At 36.3% G+C, this 16,717-nt stretch overlaps 1 protein-coding gene across 2 annotated transcripts in view; it reads left to right on the top strand.

The window, feature by feature from the left end:
• The window catches only part of Scaper (S-phase cyclin A associated protein in the ER), a 378,485-nt gene that overhangs the window by 94,036 nt on the left and 267,732 nt on the right, over positions 1–16,717 (top strand). For both annotated transcript variants that reach the window (XM_038323850.2, XM_038323851.2), the window contains exons 15-17: positions 438–578; positions 12,839–12,994; positions 15,028–15,170. In XM_038323850.2, the coding sequence (XP_038179778.1) occupies positions 438–578; positions 12,839–12,994; positions 15,028–15,170 (440 nt within the window). The remainder of the gene's footprint in view (positions 1–437; positions 579–12,838; positions 12,995–15,027; positions 15,171–16,717) is intronic.

Below are 16,717 nucleotides of genomic sequence, written 5' to 3'. Positions count from 1 at the left end.
CCACCATGACTACTGTTGAGAGACCTAGTTTTGTGTAGGCCCCATGCAGGCAACTGGAGTGGCTGTTGGTTCATAATTGTAATGGCTGTGACAACACAGCCCAGAAGATATTATTTTGCAGACCTTTCTCCCTGTCACCCAGCTCTTACTGTTCATTTTTTGCAATATTCCTGAACCTTAAAGGAGGTAATATAAATGTATTGTTTAGGGCTGAGTACTATTCTCCTTTTTATAGATAAGAAAATTGAGACATTAGCTACAGTGGTGACAGGTGTGCACAGTTATTAAGTGGCCAGTGAACTGTGGAAGCTGTATTCTGGTTATGTCATTGGTTTTTAATCATTAGTCATACTCATGAATTTTTCCATTTATACTTAGTCTTCTGCTAAATTACTGTATATTTTGAAGTTAATGATGTAATAATTTGTCATACATAGGAGAAAGATGTCCGAAAGTGGAAGGAAGAATTACTAGATCAACGGCGTAGGATGATGGAAGAGAAATTACTTCATGCTGAATTTAAACGAGAGGTACAGCTACAGGCAATTGTGAAGAAAGCGCAAGAGGAAGAAGCTAAGGTGTGGTGTATTTAAATCTATAACCATGTAACCAAGTTTATTTTATAGCGTATAATAGTATCACAGGTTTATCCAAGTATCATTCTAAAATAACAGATTTTCTGGTTTATTTAAAATTTGCTAGGTACAGTTTCATACTTTATAATAAGCAGGTCTACTGAGATATACTTGACAGAATAAATATCACAGCTGTAAAATACTATATGTGATGAGTTTTGTCATGTGTATCTCTCTCCAGCTATCATTATAGTGAACATTCATAAGTCATCTGCGGAATTCAACTTTTTTTCTTCAGCTCTGCAAATGTGCAGTTAATGCTCTGCTTTCTATCACCATAGATGTTTGAATTTTCTAGAACTGTGTGACTGGCTTATAGAATCTATCCTTTCTTCTGGCCTCTTTCATTCTTCATCATGAGTTGATTTTCATATTGTTGTATGGGCTGGTCTTCTTTTCTTTTTTATTGCCCTGAAATATAATTATTGTGTGCAAAATCCATAGTTTGTTCTTCCAGTTACCTATTGATGGACATTTTATTTTCTCCTAGTCTATTCTAATGATAACTGCTGTGAGGATTCATTATAAAGCTTTTAGGTGATGTTTGCTTTCAGTTTTTATTGTTGTTGTTTTTGTAAATACCTAGAGTGGGTTGACAGTCTTATAGTAGGTTTATGTTTAACTTTTCTTTTTATATGTATTTATTTTGTGTGCCTATTTATGCTATCTTATAGATATGGGGATCAGAGAACCATTGAGGGGCTCAGTTCTCTCCTCCCAGCAGATGGGTGATGAGGTTCAAAGTCAGGTTGTCAGTCTTGGCAGCAAGTGTCTTTATCCAGGCAACCATCTTGTAGACCTCTGTTTAACATTTTAATAAAGCACATAATTTGATAATATAGGATACTATTTTATTGTTTCATGTTCATGCATTCAAGTAGTACACTTTAATTAATTACATCTGCCTCCTCTGTTACCATTCTTACCCCTTACCTGACCACCTATTTATTCTGTAGAAACGTCTGTAACACTTTCATGTATTTAAATTATTTTTTTCTACAATCCATATAGGAGAGAAAACATGATACTTGTTTTTCTAAGACTTGTTTAATGTGTTAAACTTTTTTTAAAAAAAATTTAAAGCAACGTGGAAAACTCAGGCTGCCCTCAAATTTGTTTTGTAGCCAAGGGTGACCTTGAATTCCTGATTCCACTGTGATATAAAATACAAGGAATTGTTTCAAAATTTTTTGTTTACTAACTTGCTTTGTAAACTAAATGAGATATATTATGTATGGGTAAATTTCTGTGGGCTGCTATAAAGAATTGTATTCCATAACTGTTGGACAGAATATTTTGTAATGTCTGCTAAGTTCATTTGATCTATGATATGAGTTAACTCTGAAGTTTATCTTTTAATGTTTTTGTGTGGATTGTCTGTTGATTAGAGTGAGGTATAAAAGTTAATATTATTGTATCTGGACCTATTTGTCCATTTTGCCTAGTAGTGTTGGTTTTATGAAAATAGGTTTACCAAAATTTGATACATAACATTTTTATTTATTAGGATTTTGTGAGGATTCCTTTTATTAGCTTTGTAGTGACTTTATCTTTTCTGACTCATTTGATCTCATGTCTGCTTTGTCAGATGTGAATATGCTACTTTAGCTTACTTTTTGGTTCTATTAGCATAGAAAATGATTTCCATTCTTTCATTTTCATTCCTGGTATGTTTTTGCTGGTAACATGTATTTTTTGTGAAAAGTAAAACAAGTAGATCTTCTTTTTTAATTCATTCAGTATGAGTCTGTCTTTCTTTCATTTTTTTTCAAGACATAGTCTTAGGGATCCCCTTCCAGTCTTGAATTCATTATGTAGCCTGAGGATGACTTTAAACATACGATCCTCCTATTTCTACCTCTTAAATTCTGGACTTAATAGGCATGCAGCACTACATACAGTTTATATGTTGTCAGTACTAAGGGCTTTGTGCATGCTAGGCAAGCTCTCCACTAAATGAACTACATCTGCAATCACCAAATTTAAATAGATAATGCGTTTGTGTGTGTGTGTGTGTGTGTGTGTGTGTGTGTGTGTGTGTGTGTGAAGGCATAAGTCACAAAACAATCCCACACAGTTTGGAATTATGATTAATAAAAGGGTTATTTATTTAAGGGGAAAAAACTTACAGGTCACTGTCCTAGGCAACAGTCCTTGGTGTGACCAGGAACAGAGTCTAGCAGCCAGAAGTGGAACCGGAAGTAGAATAGTAAGAGCAGGTCTACTGCTGCTTTTTAAAGCAAAAGAGACCATGCCCAAGTGGGCTGGTATCTTAAAGGCTATTGGTTAAAGGAGCAGAAGGAGCTCCCGCAGAAGAGTGTGTGTGTGTGTGTGTGTGTGTGTGTGTGTGTGTGTGTGAGAGAGAGAGAGAGAGAGAGAGAGAGAGAGAGAGAGAGAGAGAGTGTGTTGGGGTTGAGTGTAGGGCTTTGACACATACAAGCCCTCTACTAAGGAGCTATGTTCCCACCCCTATTCTATGTCTTTGCCTTGTAGACTGATCTTTGATAGTATATGTCTTATTTGACCTGTAAAAAGACTTATTTGATTAGTCTTCCAGTGAGACTATTCTTTCTAGGTGCTTAAGATTAGAAATGTCCTTCTTCCTCTCCTGAGTATAGAGTTTCTTTCAGTGCTTTCTGCAGGGTGAGCATAGATGATAAATTGATGCCATTTGTGGTGACTTTAGAAGTCTTTATTTTCCAGTGATTTTCAATGAGAACTTTGCTGCCTATCTTCTTACCAGTTATTTACTTCCAGGGCTTTAAGGGTTTCAGCTGAAAACTCCATTTTACTCTGATGGATTTGTCTCTGTACACCTATGGGTCGTGATCCCTTTGGAGTGTAACGAGCCTTTCACGGATATTTACATCATGATTCCTTTGCAGCAACAAAATTAAAGTTGTAAAGTAACAATGAAAAGAATTTTGTTTGAAGCTTGTTTCTTGGTGTTCATTGTCCTTTCTTTGGCCGTTATACCTGGCATTTAAGTAGTACTTTTGGAAAGTTGTTATCATGATTGATTTTTATTTTCAACTACTATTCAAGTAAAATATTTTCTTACTTTGTCTTCAGTCCCTGATATTTTTTTCTTACTTGATATTTTATATTATTTTCTCATTTCATCCATTATGGTGTCTCTGGAGTTTATTGTCGAGTATTTGTTGACTTTTAGAGGACTCAGTTGCCTTGTTTTCTCAATGTTTTCTGATGTTTCATGCTAGTTCTTTGTTGCTGTTTTTATGTTTGTTAGAATAGGTATTTCTTCTATTTATTGGTGTGTGTTTATGTAGGTGTGTATGTGTGTCCATGTTTGTGCACTGTACATGTATGTAGAATCAATAAACCTAGAGGCTTATCTATTGAACTAGGCTAGCTAGCTAATGAAGGCCAAGACCCTTACTGTTTTACATGTCTTTCTTCCTAGAACTTGGGTTACAAACACAAAAAACAGTGCCCAGCAATTTTTACATGGATTCTGGGGAGCCCAGCTCAGGTCTCAGCTGCATCTACCATTCCTGTATGACTGTCTTCTTAGTGAACATATCTCTCATCTTCAGTTTACTTCATGCTCCAGTAGCATTAACAGTAACACAGGAGCAAACAAAAATATTTTAGTATATTAAGATGCATTCTCTCTCTCTCTCTCTCTCTCTCTCTCTCTCTCTCTCTCTCTCTCTCTCTCTCTCTCTCTCTCTCTCTCTCTCTCTCCTTGTGTGTGTGCATTGGTGCACATGTACACATGTGTACAGGTTCCTGCAGAAGAGGTTGTAGGAACCCTGGAGCCAGAGTTATAAGTGGTTGTGAGCTACCCAACATGGGTGTTGGAAATCAAACTCAAGCCCCTACAAGAGATGATCATGCTCTTAACAGCTGAGCCATCTCTTCAGCCCCTAAATATATTTTTAAAGCTTAGGAATTATAACTTCACACTTTTTAGTGGTTGAAAAAGAAAGAACCAAGAAAATTCTATAAAATTATGAAATTGAAGCCGGGCGGTGGTGGCGCAAGCCTTTAATCCCCACACTCGGGAGGCAGAAGCAGGTGGATCTCTGAGTTCAAGGCCAGCCTGGTCTACAAGAGCTAGTTCCAGGACAGACTCCAGAAACTACAGGGAAACCTGTCTCGAAAAAAAAACAAAAAAAATATGAAATTGAAAATTAATAAATGGGTTAGGGAAGCATGAGGATCAAAGTTTGATCAACAGTACCCATGTAAAAAGCCAGTCCTAAGTCATCAGCCTTAAATAGAAAACTACATATAAACAATACTAAACAGACTCAGTAAGTTTCATTTAAGTATTTATTATTATTATTACTAGTATCATCATTGTGTATGTGTGTCTGTGTCTGTGTAAACAATAGGGCTAGTGAGATGGTTCAGTGGTAAGAGGACCCAGGTTCAATTCCTAATAGTCACCTAGTAGCTCATGATAGTCTGTAAATCTAGCACTCTCTGCTGGCCTCTGTGGGCACTACACATTCAGGTGGTGCACAGACATATATGTAGGCAAATATATATATATACATATATATATATATTTGTGTATATATATAGGCAAATATATATATATATTTGCGTATATATATACACAAAGTAAAATTAAATAAAACAATAAAAATTATATAATGAAAAAATAAGAAGCCATGAATTTGAAAGTGTATAAGGAGGAAATGGGAGATGGGAGGGGATGGGGGTGATGTAAGTACATTGCAATTAAATAAAATAATTAAATGTAAACAACATCATTGAGGCTCTCAAGAGTCAAGTGTACATATTTTTCCTAGAATTTTATAATGTCTAGAATGCCCAATTTATCGGATAATAAGGAGAGTCCTAGAGTAGTCTTTTCTGAGACTGATTAATTATAGCTCCAGCATTATGTAATAAATAAGATTATAACCAAAATCAATTTGAAATTAACCAGTTGAAAATAAGAAAAAAAATGTTCTTTGAAATGTGTGTTCTTAATCCCCGCATGGAAAAGTGGAGACAGGCAGGTAGGTCTCTTGAGTGTTTCACTAGCTGGCCTATCCTAATCAGTAAGTCCTAGTTTCCAGGGACAGACCTTGCCTCATAAGCAGGCTTGAGCCATCATGCATGACAGCTCAGCTAATAAAGGTACTTGCTGACATCCCTGAGTTCAGCCTCTAGGGCTCAAATAATCTATATAAATAGGGATAACCAACTTCTGCAAGTATCCTCTTGCCTACAAATGTATGTGATGGCATGTGACCTGCACCCATATATAAATAAATGTAATAAACAAACAAAAAAGCAAGGTGTTTAGCTCCCGATGGACACCCAAGGTTAACCTGAACACAAGTGTGTCATATTCCCACACCTCCCTACTTCACAAAAAAAAATAATGAAGTTAAATGTGCTCTAAATAATCTAACTCTAAAAGGGGGCTTGAGGGAAATAAAAAAGAGAAAAAGTACAAAACAGAAGAAAAGTTTATGGAAAAAGGCAATTGTCATAATAATGATGGGAAATGAAGTGGAACTCACAATAATACAATATATCATCATTTGTGAAATTTTGTAGACTTGAGAATAAGTCCATCAGTACTAATAGGTCATATTATTCTGTATATACATATATATATATATGTATATATACATACACACACACACACACACACATATTCATTCTGAGGTCTTTCCATAACAGGATTTATTTACCTGATTAATCCCTTTTTTTCTTCCTTTGGGTTTGTCTCCTTTTGTACATTTCCTGAATTGATTACCTATTCTGTTCTTTAAAAGAAAATTCAAAGAATCAAGCTAATTGACCATAAAACATGCCATGCCACTTAATTTGGGTGGTGTAGAAAAATATGTCCACACACAGTTTGGCTGACCATTATTAGTATTTCTTTAATGACACTTTACCGGCATACAGTATTATGGTACCTGTCAGAGGTAAAGCTATATTATTATACTAGGACATGTGAAGTACCCATTCAGTTTGCAATCATATTTTAAGTAAAAAGCTCCTATTTTTTATACCAGAGAGTGAACCTTATTTCTTATTCAAGAATTAATTCTCATGTGTTAAAACATTTAATGTTAATGAACCAACTATACATATGTATAAAATTTTATACAATATTAAAATTCATGGAAAGGTTACTCTTTTGATTACATAGCAGAGTGAAGAAAATAAAAGTATTAAGTTGGATTATGTCTTTGGATACGTTTATGAAAAAAATTAAGCAACATCAAAAAACAATCCCTGCACATTTCTCACTAGGATCTGCAAAAACTTCATGAGTTTTAAACCATGAAAAAGAAGGAATATTCTTGTCTTGATTAGACTTTTAGGAAATAAAAGAAATCTAACTATGAACTTGATAAGATATTCCGGTATTTATATTAATTGGTAAATTGTGTTAATCAAAAAAGCTGACAGACTTTAACTAGTATGACGAGGACATTGCTTCTCTCATGAATTCATTTCTCTGCACTTATTCTTTTCATTCAGTGGCACAGCAGCTGTGATTGTTTCAACCAGTGTCCCTGTGGTGAATCCTAACTGAATATTCAGTCTCACACTCTCCACTGAGTCCTAGACTGAGCCCACTTGGGTGTGGTCTCTTATACTGTAAATGTAGATGTCGCTTGCTTCCTGCTCTTGCTTCTGGCTGCTAGATTCTGTTCCTGTTCCCCATTTGTGCAGAGGACTGTGATCTAGGACAGTGATCTGTGAGTCTCCCATTAATAAATAACCCTTTATTATACGTAATTATGAACTAGTGTGGGATTATTTTGTATATTCCACCATTATAACTCCTTGTTATATCAGAGATGGTGAAGTAGGTGACCATTTAAAAGCTGATGAAAATGACCAGTGACCTGAAAGAGCATGCAGACATGGAGATGGAGTTCATCCAGGACCTTGGGAAGAAAGTCAACAGCACAGAAAAAAAAATCAGGAATAGGATGGAAAAGTCAGCAATAGGCAAATAAAAATTTGGAAAAAAAATTGAGATTTTCAAAGAAACACAGAAATGTTAGAAATCAAAACTAAGTCAAGTTTAAAAACACAGTGGAAGACACCACTAATAACCTTAACCAAGCTGGAAAAGAATATTAGGGGTGAAGGGAAGGTGGACGACATAAAATCAAAATTTTGTAAGGGAAAATAAATAAACCTATACAGAAGAGCAGGAAGTATCTACAGAAAATTAAAAAAACTGCAACTACATTCAAGAAACAGAGTCACAGGTAAAGTGTAAGCAGAGGCTGCTTGTTTGTTTCCTGGCTGCCCAGACCTAAATAACCACACAGAAACTATATTAATTACATTTTTTGACTGAAGGCTCAAACATATTTTTGACTAGCTCTTGCATCTTAAATTAACCCATTTCTATTAATCTGTGTATCACCACAAGAATATGGCCTACTGGTAAGGTTCCAGCATCCTTCTTCTTTGGCAGCTACATGGCATCTCTCTGACTCCTCTTACTCTTTCCCTATATCTCTGTTAGGGTTTTCCTGCCTGGCTTTACTCTGCTAAGCCATTGGCTCAAACAGCTTTATTCATTAACCAATAAAAGCAACACATGTACAGAAGGACTTTCTACATCAGTAAAGCCACCCATAGTGAATGGTAGATGGAAACAAGATGGTGTAGTTGTTCTGCTATATAATAAAGATAAACTTTAGACTAAAAGTTAGAAGGGTAACAGCATCCACTACCTATTAATAAATCGAATAACTAATCAAAAAGATGGTTATATGATTATATGTAATTTTAACAATTAAAATTTTATTTACATATGAAGTTGGTGAACTTAATTTCATAAAAAAGCATTGATGAACATAAAAAGTCAAACAACTCCTAAAATGATAGTGATAGGTGATTTCAATACCACATTCTAATCTGTTGATAAGGATCCACCCTCAGAGTTAAAAGTTCACCACAGATCAAATGGACTGAACATTTCAGTATATAAAATATTCCACCCAACATATACTGAGACATGCAACTCTCTCTAAAATAAAATCACATTCTTATATGTCATCCTATTCAAGTCTTCCCAAATACAAAATGATTGAGTAGTTTCTCATACCATCGTAGATCATAGTGCAACCAAACTAGAAATCGATAGGGAAAGAAAACAAATCAACCCTTACCAAAAGCCATAAAACAATCCCCTATAGGAACTATGTAGATACAAGAGCATGGAATAGTACAGTCTTGATTAGTAGTCATTGAAGAAGTCATGAAGGAAATTAAAGTTTCTTCAATTAAAAAAAAGTGTAGCTTTCCAGAACCTTTAAAATGTATCAAAACAGTTCTAAGATGAAAGTTTATAGCTAGGCGTGTTCACATTAACAAAAACCTGCAAAAGTTCTCATATACTAACTAATATTAAACCTCAAGATCTTAGAAAATCAAGAACAGTTCAAATCCAAAAGCAGTAAATGCCAAGAAGTTAAAAAGACCAGAGCAGAAATGAATGAAGTAGAGATGAAAAGAGTAATACTTAGAATTAATGATAGAGATGGTACTTAGAGAAAGCAAAACCAATAAACCTCTTTCAACACTAACCAGGGGATATGATGATCTAGCTCAGTGAAATCAAGCGTAGCCTTTGATTCCGTAACTTCTAGTTATGTACCCTCAGATGGTATTGTTGAAAAGGTAAATTGATGCAGCCAAAAAAGCTAAAAATACAACTGCCATATAATCTAGCTGTACCACATCTGGGTATGTAACTGAAATACTCTGACATTACCACAAAGAGACATAACTGCACATCCTTGTTTATTGCTGCATTTTCACAAAAGCTAGGAAATGGACCCAGCTTAATTGTCTGTTAGTAAATGAACAAATAAATAAAATTTGGTGCATATTTGCAATAGAATTTTATTCAATTGTAAAAAAAGATGAAATCATGACATTTGTAGAAAATGAATAGAACTGGAAACCATTAAATTAAGCAAAATAAGCCTGTCTTAGAAAAACTAAATTTTCATATATAGAACCTTGACTTAAAATTGTGTATATGAATAATTTATGAAACTGTGAAGGAGATTATGACAGAGGAAGATATTAAGGGAGGAAGGTAGATAGGGAGTCCATCTATGAATGAAGGAGACAACCAGGGAACAGGGAAGACGGGGCACAGATCTGCGGGAGAGGACCAATTGGAACAACACGTAATGATATATGAGTAGGAAAATTCTGTTACTCATTGATATGATGAAATGTATTACTTCTTACCCCCGATTTAAAAATAAAAGTATCAGAATAATATGACCAGACCTAATTTTATGTAGTGTGTTTTTATATCACTACAAATTCATATTAAACAAAATTTTGTAAAATATTCTCTAAAATACTACATTGTTTCCTGTTTTAAAAATATTTTAAATGATAGCTTCCTAAACTAGTTCTTTTAAAAAAAATATATTATTTTTAAAACGAAAACAAACTATCTTTTTTCTTTTTTTAATTAAAAATTTCCTCCTCCTCCCTGCCTCCCATTTCCCTCCTTCTCCCCCTCACTCCCCTCCCCCTCCCTCTCCAGCCCAAAGAGCAGTAAGGGTTCCCTGCCCTGCGGGAAGTCCACAGTCCTCCCCCCTCCATCCAGGGCTAGGCCCCTCCAAAGCCAGTACATGCAGTAGCATCAAAACCCAGTGCCATTGTCCTTGGCTTCTCAGCAGTCCTCATTGTCTGCCATGTTCTGGGATTCTGGTTTTATCCCATGCTTTTTCAGTCCCAGCTGGCCTTGGTGAGCTCCCATTAGATCAACCCCACCATCTCAGTGGGTGGGTGCACTCCTCACGGTCCTGACTTCCTTGCTTATGTTCTCCCTCCTTCTGCTCCTCCTTTGGACCTTGGGAGCTCAGTCCGGTGCTCCAATGTGGGGCTCTGTCTCTATCTCCATCCATCGCCAGATGAAGGTTCTATGGTGATATGTAAGATATTCATCGGTATGGCTATAGGATCAAGCCATTTCAGTCTCCCTCTCCTCAGCTGCCCAAGGACTTAGCTGGGGATATCTCCCTGAACACCTGGGAACCCCTCTAGAGTCAAGACTCTTGCCAACCCTAAAATGGCTCCCTTAATTAAGATATATACTTCCTTGCTCCCATGTCCACCCTTCCTTTATCCCACTATCCCATTCCCCCCCACGCTCTCCCCATCCTCCCTTTCACATTTTTCTCTCCCCATCTCCCATTACCCCCCATCCCACCCCACCCACAAGTTCCCAATTTTTGCCCGGCAATCTTGTCTCCTTCCAATATTGAGGAGATAACTATATGTTTTTCTTTGGGTTCACCTTCTTATTTAGCTTCTCTAGGATCACAAATAATAGGCTCAATGTCCTTTAGTTATGGCTAGAAACCAATTATGAGTGAGTACATCCCATGTTCATCTTTTTGGGTCTGGGTTACCTCACTCAGGTTGGTGTTTTCTAGTTCCATCCATTTGCATGCAAAATTCAAGATGTCATTTTTTTTTAACCACTGAGTAGTACTCCATTGTGTAAATGTACCACATTTCCTTTATCCATTCTTCGGTTGAGGGGAATCTAGGTTATTTCCAGGCTCTTGCTATTATAAATAGTGCTGCTATGAACATAGTTGAACAAATGTCCTTGTAGTATGATTGAATATCCTTTGGGTATATGCCCAAGAGTGGTATTGCTGGGTCCTGAGGTAGGTTGATTTCCCAGTTTCTGAGAAACTGCCATTGTGATTTCCAGAATGGTTGTACAAGTTTGTATTCCCACAGCAATTATTCCCACAATAATGGAAGAGTGTTCCCCTTACTTCACCACCTCTCCAGCATAAGCTATCATTGGTGTTTTTGATTTTAGTCATTCTAACTGGTGTAAGAGGGTATCACAGAGCCGTTTTGATTTCCATTTTTCTGATGGCTAAGGATGTTGAGCATTTCCTTAGGTGTCGTTTGGCCATTTGAGATTCTTCTGTTGAGAAATCTGTTTAATTCTGTACCCCATTTTTTAATTGGGTTATTTGGAATTTTGATATTTAGTTTCTTTAGTTCTTTATATATTTTGGAGATCAATCCTCTGTCTCTTGTGGGATTGGTGAAGATCTTTTCCCATTCAGTAGGTTGCCTTTTTGTCTTATTGACTGTGTCCTTTGCTTTACAAAAGCTCAGTTTCAGGAGGTCCCATTTATTCGTTGCTGCTCTCAGTGCCTATGCATTGAAGGCTACTTCCCACTTTCTCTTCTGTCAGGTTCAGTGTGGTCAGATTTATATTGAGGTCTTTAATCCATTTAGACTTGAGTTTTGTGTATGTAGATAGATATAGATCTATTTGCATTTTTCTACATACTGACATTCAGTTATGCCAGCACCATTTGTTGAAGATGTTTTCTTTTTCCATTGTATATTTTTAGCTTCTTTGTCAGAAATCAGATGTTCATAGGTGTGTGGATTAATACCCAGGTCTTCTATTTGCCGTATCCTGTAGTTTACTTCTTTCTGTCTATGGAAATGTTTCTTAATGTCATTGCCGTGCAGCCTATCTCTCTGTGTAATGCCTAGAATCCTCCTGAGACATACCACCTCAGACATATTCAGCCGCTGTTCTGAGGAGCATTTCATTGTCTAGGTTCCAGAGTTGTAAAGAAAGCAGTTCCAGAGAAGTGTCTCATATACCTGTAATTTTGTATGGTTGTTATGTCTCTTGATGACCAAACTTTTCCTAGTACCTGGAATGCAGCCTGCACTATCCCTATATGTCTCTTGAAGTCTGAAATAGTTCCTTTCTTTGAACTAAAGTATCCTACCAGATATACAGAGTTGTCTGTTTGCTTGAGGTTCTGATTCTTTATTACAATGTTAAAATCCTTGCATGCCCTTCCCATGTGTTATATCTCAGTCTTGATACGTTGGTTTAATTTGAGGTAAATACTGGCAGGAAAAACTTACCACTTTTCCCATGCCTTATTGCTGATTTAAATAATATGTAAAATCATTGCTAAATTTCTTATTTTTATTAGAATTAAATCGAGGGGCTGGAGAGGTGGATCAGTAGTTAAGAGTGTATACTGCTCTTCCAGAGGACCTGGATTTGGTTCACAGCACCCACCATGTAGCTGAGGTGCCTGTGACTCCAGCCCCAGATGGTTCGTGGGCAGCTGCAGCATACACATACTTTTCTCTCTCTTCTAAGAGTTAACTTGATTCTAACTCTCTCTTCGTTCTCATGGAAGGTAAATGAGATTGCCTTCATAAACACCCTTGAAGCTCAGAATAAACGCCATGATGTTTTATCAAAATTGAAGGAATATGAGCAGAGGCTTAATGAGTTACAGGAAGAACGTCAGAGAAGACAAGAAGAAAAGCAAGCTCGTGATGAGGCTGTGCAGGTAGGATTCTGCTCAACCTTTACTAAACACTTTTCATATCTCAGGCTCTGAGTCAGGGGCTGGAGATAAAACCTAGCCTCCGTTCCCAGGAGTGCATGACATTCTACAGCACTGCAGTGCATGGAGAGGACCATCAGTGTCCTTGAAGCTCAGCTGGGTGTACACTCAGCTACTCTGGGACACTCTCATCTGTTGTTTTGTAATTATTTCCTTCTTCTGATCCAAAAAGAATGTTATTGAAATAGTTAATAAAGATTTGGGCATACCTTGTCCTTAGGACATTTATTAACCAGTATCATCAGATAATCTTGATTAGCGTTGAATTTCTGCAGCTGCCATATCCATGATGAAGGAAGCATCATAGAGAATGAGTTGTCTTATTGTGAAGACTCTATCTTAGTTCCTTCTTGGTAAAATACCTTATCTGTGGAGAATTTTGCTACAGGAAAAAAATTGCAGTATTTACATAAATGGAGACTATATATCCTAAATACCTTCAGCTGTGATCACTTTGAGTACTACAAATAAGGCTTTTGGGCTGGTTTGAAGTCATGAAAATACATATTCTTTTCTAATAAGGCATAGATTTGCATAACAAATCTCAGCTCACCAGGTCAAGGACAATTATTGATATTATTAACAATTAATAATTAATTATTATTTACCTTGTGGCAAATCATAAAATCCCAGTTTGATGTGTAAAAGTGTACCAGGTATAAAAGTCATGAGAGAGGGAATAATTGCTTTGCTTGTGGGATGACAGTGTCAGGGAAGGTTCTCTGTTTAGATGATTTCTTTATTGGGTTTTCACAAAAAAGAAACTTTGTTTTCTTGCCTTGAGTACTGGTGGTTGAGCCCAGGGCCTCCCTCACATGTGCTAGACGAGTTCTTTTGCCTGAGCTATATCTTTGTAATTGATAACCATATCATAAGCTATGGATAGAAAATGTCTTTTCATTTATCTGGACTTTATGTAGTTTACTTTAGAAATATTTTATAGTTTTTGATGCATATCATGGATTTTTATTACATTTATTACTTATTTTTAGGAAAGATTTTCTTGATGTTATTTGTATTAGGTTTCTCAAAGGAAAGAACTAACAGAATGAAATTTTTATTTGTATATACATGTGTATGCGTGCATGTGCATATGTGTGTGTGTGTGTGTGTGTGTGTGTGTGTGTGTGTGTTTGTGTATTAGAGTGGCTTACAGGCTGCAGTCTGGACAGTGCAACAATAGCTGTCTCCTGACAGAAAAGCCAAGGATCCAGTAGTTGTTCAGTCCCTATTGGCGCTAGAGTCTCAGGGACGTCCTAGACAGCTGTCTATTTTCAGTCCGTATTGGAACCCCGAGGAAATAGGTTCCAGCACCAGCGAAGGGATGGCTCAAGAGCAGGGTAGATGAACTTGCCTGTGAGAGTGAGGACAAGCAGGCAAAGTGAATCTTTGCTCTTCCACATCTGCTTATGTGGGCTGCCCCCAGGAGGTGTGGCCCAGATGTGGGTGGTCTGGGCTTGGGGTGGGTTTTCCACTTCAAATAAAATAATTCAACTAAGAAAAATCCCTCACAGGTGTGACCAGCTGCTAGGGTTTTAGTTAATTACAGATGTAGTCAAGTTGACTACCAAGATTAGCTATCACACTATTGCAAAAAATTTTCACCTAAGTGTATTTTCAAAGTATTACTTGTTTGTAGGAATACAGTTGGCATATGTTTATGGATCATGAATATTCAAACTTGATTAAATCTGTTTTCTAGCTGTGCCATAATATGTGCATATAAGTTTGTGTATATATTTCTATGTAGTTCTTAGGATTTAATTCATACCAGATCATATTATCATTATGTGTAACGCTGATAAATAACATATGAAAACCACGTCATTGTTATTTAATTTTTCCTTAAAGTCTTAGAAAACATGTACCTAGTGACAATCCAGGAATAATCTAGAATATATGTTTGTGTTAAAATTACATCGCCTTTGATTATTTTAATTTCACATAATTCTAGTAACTTTAGTCTTTAACATCAGGAACGCAAGAGAGCTCTAGAGGCAGAACGGCAGGCCCGTGTAGAGGAATTGTTGATGAAGAGAAAAGAACAAGAAGCCCGAATTGAACAACAGAGGCAAGAGAAGGAAAAAGCCCGTGAAGATGCAGCCCGAGAAAGAGCTAGGTACCTAATTTGCTATCTTGGTTTTTGTCTTGATGAACAGTTTGCCACTGAGAAAAATTAGATCTTAACATCAGCAATTTCTTACATATGTTCTAGAAATACCAGAAGTTTAAAAATGTGCTAAATTTCCATGATACTTGATATTACATTCAAAATGAAGAACTTTTAAAACTTTGTATTTGCCTGAGAAAGTTATTCAAAGTCCTTTTTTTTTCTTTAATTGCTCAAGAAAAGGTAATTTGATTCTATTTAGCTTCAATGAAAAGGAATTGTCTTTCAGGGTATTTGCACCATCAAGGGTGGGTCTGTTGAAGATTTTTTTTGATTCCTGGGTTATTTAGATCCCATTGACATTCTTTAGATGTGTATATTTAGCTTAGTTTGCCACATTGCTTTCTGTTACTGGTTTCTAATGAAGTTTTTTTTGTGTGTGTGTGTCATTTGAGGAATATACTTTGTCTATTTTCAGTGTTTCTGTATTTGTTGAGACCATGTTTATAGCCTTAGATATGGACTATATATACGGCAGAATGGGGATGGTATTGGGTAGAGTGTTCTCTATTTATTAACTGAGTAGGGGATAGAGCCCTCTAGTCTTCTGTGTATTTACCGGGTTTCTCTTCAGTCTGCCCAGTCTCAAGTGTAGTAGCAAAATGGTATCTTCATGTGTTTGGATTCTCAAGTGCATACATTCTTTTCTCACTCTGTCTTACTGAGACACAAAAGCCAGTTTTTTTCTGTTATTAATACGACCACAGTTACCTTTTAGTTTGTCTTCTGTCCTTGTACTTTCATCTATTGTGGTTTCAGTTCTTGAACATATATTTTAATTTTCTGAAATATGCTTATTTATTTCTGCCTTCTGATTCAAATGTTTATTCCTAATACGATTGGGTTTATTTGCCACAGTTTTAGATTTGTCATCTCTGTGTCTCAAGTCTTTCTTAGTTTTACTGCTTTGTTCTTTGTTAAACTAAAACTTTCTGGTAAATAATTTGTAACTCCTTTTCCAGTTTGCTTTCTGTTACTGTGATAAAACACTAGAAAGCAACCTGGGAAAGAAAGGCTTTATCTGACTTGCAGGTTAGAGTCCATCATCAATAAAAACCAAGACAAGCACTGAAGCAGAAACCCTGTGGAAATGCTGCTTACTGGCTAACTTCTGGTCTTACATCCAGTCCTGGGTTGACACTGCCCATGGTGATATGGGTCCTTCCTCCTAAGACGTGACTGTAGACCTATCTGATAGAGGCAGAATTCCTTATTGAGTCTTAAAGGTGCATTATTCTAATTTTTGTCTTACTGTTTACTGGCTGAAGTATAGAAGTCTTTTTGGCTTATTACAATATACTTAAATTTATGACGAGATTAGCTATGGTAAATGCAGCAACTTTGTTCTTCCTCTCGTGTCCTTATTGTTGCACATCTTGTGTTATAAACAGAAGAATACAGAGTTACAATTATTCCTTATGCTGTCCTATATTTTTTAAAGAAACCACAAAATTAAACACAAAAGCATTTTGCATTCCTTTGTGTTCCGTTCAGCA

Source organism: Arvicola amphibius, chromosome 3, assembly GCF_903992535.2.
Source record: "Arvicola amphibius chromosome 3, mArvAmp1.2, whole genome shotgun sequence".
NCBI classification, from domain to species: Eukaryota; Metazoa; Chordata; class Mammalia; order Rodentia; family Cricetidae; genus Arvicola; species Arvicola amphibius.
This window is presented reverse-complemented; position numbering and strand designations above follow the sequence as displayed.